The 10,521-nt window shown below is 38.8% G+C and overlaps 1 protein-coding gene across 1 annotated transcript in view; it reads left to right on the forward strand.

The window, feature by feature from the left end:
• The window catches only part of Pkhd1l1 (PKHD1 like 1), a 138,940-nt gene that overhangs the window by 112,822 nt on the left and 15,597 nt on the right, over nucleotides 1–10,521 (forward strand). Inside the window, exons 64-70 of the mRNA XM_013115257.3 lie at nucleotides 2,635–2,783; nucleotides 2,864–2,986; nucleotides 3,529–3,640; nucleotides 3,721–3,837; nucleotides 6,070–6,235; nucleotides 8,624–8,856; nucleotides 9,213–9,380. Coding sequence (XP_012970711.1) covers nucleotides 2,635–2,783; nucleotides 2,864–2,986; nucleotides 3,529–3,640; nucleotides 3,721–3,837; nucleotides 6,070–6,235; nucleotides 8,624–8,856; nucleotides 9,213–9,380 — 1,068 coding nt within the window. The remainder of the gene's footprint in view (nucleotides 1–2,634; nucleotides 2,784–2,863; nucleotides 2,987–3,528; nucleotides 3,641–3,720; nucleotides 3,838–6,069; nucleotides 6,236–8,623; nucleotides 8,857–9,212; nucleotides 9,381–10,521) is intronic.

Here is a 10,521-nt window from a genome sequence, read left to right on the forward strand (position 1 = left end):
ATATTGCCTTTAAAAACTAAGCTAAAAATGATGAAGAAAGTTCCAGGCTATTTGTAAGTGATATGTGCAAGGTGTTGGACAATATGGACAGTACTTTTGTGTGTTGTTTAGGTATAATGTTTCGAGGGAGGGAAAAATGAAAATGTGCATGGCATTTAAATTCACATAAACAAACTTTATGCTGAACATACAAAGAGAATTTGTGGACAGCATAAGCAAGGGAGCAGGGTGACTTGGAATTCACTATTACACAATTCCATAGTTTCCTTACTTTTAAACATGTATGTAAGTTATGGCAGATCATACAGGAAAATAAGAGCTGGGGAGAGAGATTAGAGGGTAAAACACTGGACACACAAATGTAAGATCCACAGTTCTGATTCCCAGTATCCATAGAAACGGATGCAAAGAAGCAAGGTGGTTAGCTCGCGTATCGAAATCAGCAAGATCTGAGTTCCAGTGAGAGATCCCGCTCCAAAATAACGCAGAGGACAGTCAAGAAAGATACCCAAATGTCACTGTTTGATCTACACACACACACACACACACACACACACACACACACACACACACACTCACACACACAAGGAATAGGGGGTATAAGTTAAAAAAAGTTTCTACTTCACCCTTGAGAAACTGAAAAAAAAATGTTAAAGAACATGGGTCTTTATCTGAAAATTTTACATCTCATTTAGTGTTGCTTTTCGAAATCTTACTAGAGCGTCGTTTATAACAGCATTAGGAAGAAATTGTACATTTACCATAAAGTTCAGTTGCTCTGCGAGTATTCTGGTTAATGAGTTAGTTATCTTTAAGAGTATATAAATCAACATTTTCTGTCAATTCCAAAACAATTCGATTCAAGCCAATTTTATTCTTGCTATAAATATATTTTGAAGATATAAAGCAACTTTATCTTTACATTTAACTGATTCCTTGATATATAGACTTATTAGATATTTAAAAGTCTCCAACAGCTCCAAGTAGCTTTTCTCTTTGACATGCAAAAAACTTAAAACTGTAGTTTTCTAAAACTTATATAAAATTGTTATGACTTTTTGTAAAATCAAAATATGATCCTTGAATAGAAATATTTACTACTAAGGTATAATGATAATAAATACATTTTTCACTGACTGTTGATCTTACTAAATGAGAATGTTTATAAGAAAACCTATGGGCTGGAGAGATGCCTCGGCAGGGAAGAACACTGGATACTATGGAGGACTCAGGTTCAATTCCTAACACAAACATTGGCAGCTCACAACTGTCTGTAACTCCAGCTCCAGGAGATCTGGTACCTTCTTCTGGCCTCTGTGGACACCAGGCACACAAGTGATGTGTAGACATAGATTCAGATAAAACACCCATGTGCACAAAGTAAAACAATATTTTCAAATGAATGAAACCAAAGCATTAACAGTCAAAATGGGTTTGTATTTATAACCATGGAAATATAAAACACAAAAGATTTTCAGTTTACCCAATCCATCCCAGGCACTGACTTTGGTGCAGGGAATGGGATGGTGGCCTGCTTGGGACCAATGAAGGCGCTGTCTCTTTTGATGGGTTTCATTGTGTACGAACAGGGAATGCGAACAGACTTTTGGAGAAAGTGACTCAGGTCAAGCCCAGAAAGACCAGGTATAAAAGGTACAACTCAAAGGATTAGGAAGAAGCTGAGTGAGTGGAAGATGGGAGGAATAGGAATCAGGGTAACAGTGAGGTATCCTAAGTGCAACTCAGGAAGGATGCGCTTTGTTGGATACCGTTTTTACAATGTACTTAGGTCATTGGTCCACTTTGGACGTAAGACTTCTGTTAAAATCTTCAATTACATAGTATATCAGTAATGAGTATAAATTTTTATAGATGGAATTTATAAGCTACTTGTTTGAGCTGTTTAATTTTAAGATAATCTGAAATTAGAGATCAAAACTGTTTACATACATAGAAACCGGGGTTCCAAGAGATTAAACAGCTTTCCCGAGATCATGTACACATCAACCCAAAATGCATTTTAGGAACACTATCTCTGAATCTGGGAACATTTGAGGCAGACATGGTGGCTTCTCCCCTGACGTTAACTTTCTAGAGAAGAGGAAAGATAATTCATCATATATCAAGTGGCAACATTTTAATCACAATGGATATGGACTGAAGTGTTTTTCGAATCAGGGGTTCAGTGACGGCCTTCTAAGAAAGTGACTCTTTAAAATGATGTGGCCAGAAAACACGACCAAAAGAGAGGTGGGGGTGGAGATGAATTCTACTCATGTAAGTCATTGCATTTCAAGCTTATACCTATTTTAATCTAAACTTTATGCTTTTTCAAATAAAATCCATGCTTATTTTAAAGGGATACAGTAATTAGGGGAGTTAATAGTGTAAGTGGCTATACAATTTGCCCATGACTCCACCAATTATTTTGAGCAATAAAAGGCAAGTTAGATAAAGGTAATGCCAAGCCAAAAAAAAAAAAAAGATAGTAAACCCATTAAGATATTATCACATTAAAAATTACATTGAGATGTGTGTGTGTGTGTGTGTGTGTACAATCTTTAAACAATAGTAATGATTAAAACTACAAAAACGTTCCTTATAATATTGTTTCTGGTTCCATATTTTTTCAAGGTCAGGCTAATCCCATGGAGAACTGGTTTACCAATGAAGCCCACGGGGGTTTGTATGGCATCTACATGAACCAGGATGGCCTTCCTGGTTGTTCTCTTATACAAGGGTTTACTGTTTGGACATGCTGGGATTATGGAATTTACTTTCAGGTGAGTATGGTTGAAGACTGTGATGGCTTCTTTTCTCTTATGCTATAGTAGCACTGTATAAACGACAGCTTGTATTACAGACCCCAGACAGTGTGCACATCTACAATGTGACCCTGGTGAACAACGGGATGGGCATTTTCCCAATGATCTACATGCCACCTTCTGTGTCTCACAAAATTTCTAGTAAAACCGTCAAAATCAAGGTAAGGGATGAAGAAGGAGGAAGGGTGACACGGAGGAAACTAAAATTATTGAAGTTCCAATGAGAATAATGTCCTGGGCACCTCTCTGGCTAGCCTTTGAGATCACACAGGCACACTCTCAATTATCGACATAATCTGGGATAGTTAGCTGCAATTTCATCCTCTCCGTCAAGATTTCCCTGAAGCATCAGGGATGTTAAGGACACTCCCTCCACTTAGTATTACTTCTATTTCTGGAAGTGTCTTTATTTCTGCCATCACGGAAACAGAACATTTCATTTAATGTAATTATGTGCATGCATAATATATAATCATGCTTATAAATATTTGCATGAGAGCAAGCATGATTATTCGATTTCATTGTGGTCTCGTTCCTGTTGCTGTCATCAGTCCCGGCTTTTGTTCCCCGAGATCCTTGTTTAATGAAGAATCTGCTTCTGAAATTTTTAGCCTGTGTTTTGCTGCCATGCAGTTCGGTATGGTTATGTTTTCTTTTAGGGAAAGTGCGTGTTAATACTGTCTTATTTGACTGTTTTTGCTAGAACTCACTAATTGTTGGAAGCAGCCCTGAATTTAACTGCTCTGATGTCCTCACTAATGACAGTCCTGATGTGGAGCTCACCTCAGCCCATCGAAGTTCTAGACCTCCATCGGGTAAAGATCTGGACTCCTACTGTTGGTTTTAATGTATATGCGCGTGCAGTTTCTGTTAACTTATTTCTCTTTACCAAAAGGTGGGAGAAGTGGGATTTGTTGGCCCACATTTGCCTCAGCTCATAACATGGCACCTCGGAAACCCCATGCAGGGATCATGAGTTACAATGCAATCAGTGGCCTTCTGGATGTCTCAGGCAAGTTCAAATAAAGTATTTCACATAAATCTACTCAAACTTCCATAGGAATATGTAAAACACCTATTAATAACGTTTCATTGTCAGTAGAGTGTATGTAAGCTAATACTGCAGTAATCTGCTGAATATGTTTTAATAATTTATTTAGTTTTGTTTTATGTGCATTGGTATTTCACATACGTGTATGTGTGTATGAAGGTGTCAGGTCCCCTGGAACTGGAGTTATAGACAGTTGTGAGGTGCCATGTGGATGCCTAGGAATTGAACCCTGGTGTGCTACAAGAGCAGCCAGTACTTTTATCCTCTGAGCCATTTCTCCAGCCCCTGCCCAGTATGTTTCAACACGACAATAAAAGGAATCAGATTTCAAAATTCATTTCAAGTGTGGTTCTCCGGTGAAATTTATACATGTATGCGTGTGGGTTGTTTGTGTGTAAGATGAATGTGCTTTAGTATGTGGGTGTGAGTGAGGGCACATGTGAAGGCCAGAACAGGATGTTTCCCATCCTCTATCATTCACTGAGATGTGAAAGCTCACTGCTTTGTCTGGGCTGGCGAGCCAGGAGGCTCACAAGACCTGCTTGGCTCCGACCCCTCTAGACATGCACAGCCACACTTTGGCCTATTACACGGGTTCTAAGGATCCAAACTGTGGTTTTCATACTTGCAAACCCACCACTCTTACCCAGTGAGTCATCTCCCTAGACCGATGATTTTTACATTTTGAAGAATGGTATTTAATATTTCTTCTAGGAGAACGGAAAATACTGGCCTAGAGATTTCATATTAATTTGCACACTTTGCAATAGGCCATTTGGATTGCTTCTAACCAAGCAGTTAAGTCACGTAGAGATGCACATGGGCTTGTGTGTGTGTACTTCTCTCCCAGTTCACTATAATAACACATTAGAGACAACCAAACCCCACCAACCACAGGAGTCGTCTGAATTCATTATTTCAACACATTATATCTCAGGGCCACTTCATCTGTCAAGTGCTTAGATCAGACACCTTAGAGGTGGTCTAAGAAGTGGAAGTATTTTGCAAAGTGATCTTTTGAGACTATGCTTTCAGGAAAAAAGGCTAGGAGGAAGGAACTAGGCGAGTACATGGGGCCACGGGGGTCCAGGTTCCATCTGATCATTCAGGGAGCTGTGGCAGCCAAATTTCACCCCGTATTTTTCCTGGCAGTCTTTCTTAACTCCTTTTGGTCATGCCTGGCTATACCTGTATCAGCAGTGATTAGGAGTGTCAATTCTTAAGGCAAGGGAGACCATAAGCGGTCAAGAAAAATTCTATGAAAATGATACAGCTGTCACTGGTCTGCAGGCAACAGTGATAGGAAGGGCTAGAGTTAAGCTCACTGGCCTGACAAAGAGCCAGGCAAGGTACCCACAGCATCTACCGCTGCATCGTATTTCTACATATCTATGTTATTATGCATACACATAATTCCTAAGATAAAACATATTTAATAAAGGTAGTAGAAAAACTTAAGAATTTTGGAAATGGCCTTTGAGTTATTGGATTTTAAGTATGGTTTTAAAAAAATTAAGTCTGTTATTTAGTCAAGCTTAGGGTGCATACTATATGCAAAGAGGCCAAAATAAAAAACAATGGATCAAATAATTCTTGCTGTGTAATAAATGACCCTGAAAACTTGAAGAATTCCAAGCAGTTTGTTAGTGTGCAATCAGTGGATTTCTAATTTGGACTTTGCTTAGCTAAGTAGTTCTTTAGCTGTTGTCCCCAAGGCACTTTCATTGAGTGTCCCCTAGCCTGTAGGAAGAGTTCAGTCTGGCTGGCTGGTTAGAAATAGCCTTACTTCTTTCTATGGAATTTGATGCCTGTTGACTGTCGCTGGCCACTTGCTATGCTGATGGAAATGCTTACACCTTGAAAGTCATAGAATTCCAAGAAGCATCAAGATAACTACCCCTAATACGAAAGTATCATCCAGATGTCTTCTCATGCCGCACTTAATATTGTCCTATTATTTTTTAAACAAAGTGTCATGGCCAAATTGAGGTAAAACCTGGAAGAGAATTACCTAGTCATGCAGATATTAAGTTGCAAACATCTACCATAGATAACAGGAGGTGTTTTTGCCATACCAACCCAGAACTCCATGTTCAAAGCAGTGAGAAAGAGTATGTTGGGTGAAATAATCCTGGTCTTAAATCTTTCTCCAGAGAAGGATAATCAATCATCTTTATATTATTTAAATTTCAGGTTCAACATTTATTGGATTTAAGGAGGCTTGTTCCGGAGAAACTAATGTGATTTTCATTACTAATCCTCTAAACGAAGATTTACAGCATCCAATCCATGTGAAAAATGTACAACTTCTTGACACTACCGAACAATCTAAAGTATTTATCCATAGACCTGACACAAGGTATCATTATGAAAACTATTATATTCTTTGTTAACTTTCTGTTCTCTCCCATCAAACATCTGAAAAGGTAACTATACAATAATAACTGCTACTCTCTAGAAACAAGCAGTACTCAAGGGTATTCAGACTTTGATAATGTAAGTGTGAGCATTCTATGTTGCTTTAAAAACCGAGCTTCACTGTACGCATCCTCCCCCTGTTTCCCATGGGCCATTAGTAACATCATCATTAAATGCAAAGGATGGGATGCAGGCCTCATCTGCTTTCCATGGCAACGTTCTCCCATCTGTTGTCATGGAGGGATAAGAGATATCTCTGCATCATTTCTTTTTATTATGTTTTGTTACCTGTTGTTTTCCAAATATCCTATCACAGGCACTCCAAAAATGTGCTCAGGAACTACAGGTCAGTTTTTCCAATCACAATGATTATAATTGCAAAGAAACTGATTACATAGAGACTTAGGACCGAGACCTCTTCTGATCAGTTAATGTCAAGGCATTTCAAAAAAAAAAAGATTCCATAAATTTAAGGTCACAGAAGAGTCTAGTCAACTCATGATAGGACTTATAAAACAGGAATTTATGTGCAAGATAATATTAGAGAAAAAAATTCTCTTAGAAGTATTTTGCCAGCTTATGGAAACTAAAAAGAACAATGGGTATTTCCCCCAGAGAAACACAGTAGCTCTACTCCATAGGATTTGGTTTTGATGACAGCCCAACATTTACTTGTTTATTCATTTTTGATCTGTGGCCATTTCAGTCAACAGAGATCCTTCCCAATAAACAATTTATATCTGCTATTTAGTGGTCATTGATTTCTTCAGATTTCAGGTATTATTTTAATGATTGTGGTTTTAGTTATCATTTCTTTGAGTTTTGTTTGCAGTGAATATTGTTGGTAATCTTCCAGATCTTCCTTGCCAAGCAGAGCCCTCCGCCTTCAAAATCTCCAAATGTTGGTCAATAACAGCTATGGGTGACTCCACATTTGCTGTTATAGAAATCCCAGAATTATAAATGTTAGCATCACCCTTGCAACTCAGGGAAGATGACTGACAGATGCTGGAGAATAAGGCTGCCCCACCCTGACTCAATGCAGCTCACTTTCCAAAACTTGTCAGAGAATCAGAACAAAGCTTGTCTGAAGGCCACTGCCAGGCCTGCTCTATGTTGCGCCTCCCCCTCCATTTTGAGAGGTATCCTTCCACAACTCACAAAAGTCTACCTTTGAGGCTCTTAGGAAACTAAACAAACACAGTGCACACAACCACACAGTTTGAGGGCCCCTGGGCACTTCACTTACAGATTTGCTTACAAAGGTACCCTACACGTATTTGAATAAAGCAAGCTGGGCGTTGGTGGCGCACGCCTTTAATCCCAGCACTTGGGAGGCAGAGGCAGGTGGATCTCTGTTTGTTCGAGGCCGGCCTGGTCTACAGAGAGAGTTCCAGAACAGTCTCCAAAACAATACAGAGAAACCCTGTCTCTAAAAACAAACCAAACAAAACAAAAAAACCAACCAAACAAAAAACATATATATATATATGTATATATATATTACAGCAAGAGATAACTAATAGTATTTCTCTCATGACAAAAAAATGAGAGGCATTCTAGACTTCACAAAATAGATCCAAGATTTCCACAACTATAATGCTGCTGGAATTCTGGGATGAAATATATTTCTTCACTGTATATATCCCCGCAAGAATGCATATTCAGCAGCCTTTTACTATTATATCTGAAGACAATCAATTTAACAGTGGAAGTAATAGAAGATGAAGCCAATATATCATTTGAGGTTGAACTGCAGAGACATACAATACAGTTACTTAAAGAATGGTTACCAGTATGTAACAGAAGGGACCCAATGCAGATCTATCTGTGTATACATAGACAAGAGTCCTTAACATTATATATCAGCCTTCTGCCAGCAAAGAGCCTAAGAAGGAAGGTAAAAGAAACAGATATTATTAAGTATTTATATTATTTTATAGCAAGCATTACTTTATCATTTGTAGCGACAAGACAGGTGAGAAAATTCACAGAGGCTACTGACCAACATGTAGATTTCCATCCTGTTGCAACAGAATAGACGTCCACCTGCTGTATAGAGAAATGTTAGTGGTTGTGAACAACACACAAAAATCAAATCTATAATTATACAAAACCTGGAATGCCAACATGGAGTTCTACGTATATCTCCCACACTTGTCATTTTGAAAGGTTAATAAGCCTATCATACTGGATCAAATAAACATCGTGAAAAAAATTACTCTTTGCTGTGATGCTAATTGCATAGGCTGCTTTGTTCCACTGGAAATTGTCTGAAATAAGACTCAGCCAGTGACCTCAGGCGTTCATTTTGACTTTTCTTCCCCAGTAAAGTCAACCCATCAGATTGTGTGGACATGGTGTGTGATGCCAAAAGGAAATCTCTCCTTAGAGACATGGATGGTTCGTTTCTGGGGAGTTCTGGGTCAGTGATCCCTCAGGCAGAGTATGAGTGGGATGGAAACAGCCGACTGGGCATCGGCGACTATCGGATTCCAAAGGCGATGCTCACATTCTTGAATGGAAGTAGAATTCCTGTCACGGAGAAAGCACCTTATAAAGGTTTGTTGTTCTAATAACAGAATGATAATTGTGTTATTAAACCTCAAGTTTATGGAGCAAAGTTCATTTTTTTCAAGAATTGAGTAATGAATCAATAACTTATCAGTTCTATTTATTGATCCTATATACAAGATGAAGACAAAGACTGGTGGTGGTAGCCTACACCTTTAATCCCAGCTCTTGCTAGGCAGAGGCAGGCAGATTGGGACCAGCCTGATCTACAGAAAGAGTCCAGGGCAGGTTCCAAAGCTACAGACAAACCCTGTCTCAAAAAACAAAACAAAACAAAAAAGACAATAGAAAGAAATTTTACAGAGATTTCCTGTCATTTCTAAAATATTAATATATGTTTCTAGGCATTATCAGAGACTCTACCTGCAAATACATCCCAGCATGGCAGAGCTATCGGTGTTCTGGAATGGACTATGCAATGCTGGTTATAGAAAGCCTGGATTCTGACACAGAAACAAGAAGGCTTTCCCCAGTGGCTATCGTGAGCAATGGTTATGTTGATCTCATCAGTGGTAAGTGTTTGGTGTGTGTGAACCTGGTTAGTTCAAGCATTTGTTTAATGCATAGACCTACCTGGGAAAACATATAAAACTAGCAAATATAAAGACTTCATTGCCTTCCATGTTTTAAGAGATTTCTACGTGCAAGGGTGAGATTTAACTTTTCGCCGTTCTCCAGCCAGGGCATTTATTTCATATTGAGTATTTGATGAAGAGGAAGAGAGCCAAAGAGAAGGAAAAGGAGGGTGTGGTGACATCTTGCTTGTACAAATAAAGCCTGTCTGAAGATCAGAGGGCGGAGCTAGCCACTAGCTAACCATAGAGGTCTGGAGGTCTGTACAGACAAACAGGAAGTGAGATGGCGGGGCAGAGTGAGGAGTATATCGAGGAGACGAGAGAGGAATCCTTTTCAGTCTGAGTATTTAATAGAAGTAAGAGCTCTAGCGGCTGGATGCTCTGCTTCTCTGGCCTTTCAGCTTTCACCCCCTAATATCTGATTCCGGGTTCTTATTTATTAAGACCAATAAGAACTCGTGTTACAGGAGGAGGAAGAAAGTCATTTCTATAAAGACTCTCACAGCTTTATTGATAAGAATATATGGATATTTTGAGGAAAAAGATTGGCCCAAACATCTTCAAAACCACACTTTGCCTTATAATAGTTAAAAGACAGCCTTATAGTGTGTTATTCAGAATATTTAAGGAGGGTAATGCAGGCTTCTCATCTTCATTCTATAAATCCTTGAACATATTTTGCAGCTAATGGGGGTTGTTCATATAAACACATAGCGTATTTGACTTTTGAGAGTATTTTCTGAAGGCCCGAAGTCTAGGCTTTTCCCATTCTGGTCCTAGGTAGTTGGAGCACAAAGAGGAAGAAATGGTTTCCATAGAGATTCAGATCAACTTTGGAGACCAAGAGTTTTTCAGTGAATAAAATGAGTTCTAAAAGTTACCAAAAGCACAGGATAGGGATTTGTGTATACCCCCAAATAGCACTGGGGCTCAAATATTAGTCTCTGAGCAAGCTTAACCTTGAAGAGGCACTGAACCTAGACCACCCAGATTTTCATACCATAGCTGTGTTAAAAACAGTCTAGGAGTCAACTGAATGGTCGTTGCCTCACAAAATCTGCTTTTAAAAACCTGTGAA

The sequence above is a fragment of the Mesocricetus auratus genome, unplaced genomic scaffold (genome assembly GCF_017639785.1).
Source record: "Mesocricetus auratus isolate SY011 unplaced genomic scaffold, BCM_Maur_2.0 Super-Scaffold_100023, whole genome shotgun sequence".
NCBI classification, from domain to species: Eukaryota; Metazoa; Chordata; class Mammalia; order Rodentia; family Cricetidae; genus Mesocricetus; species Mesocricetus auratus.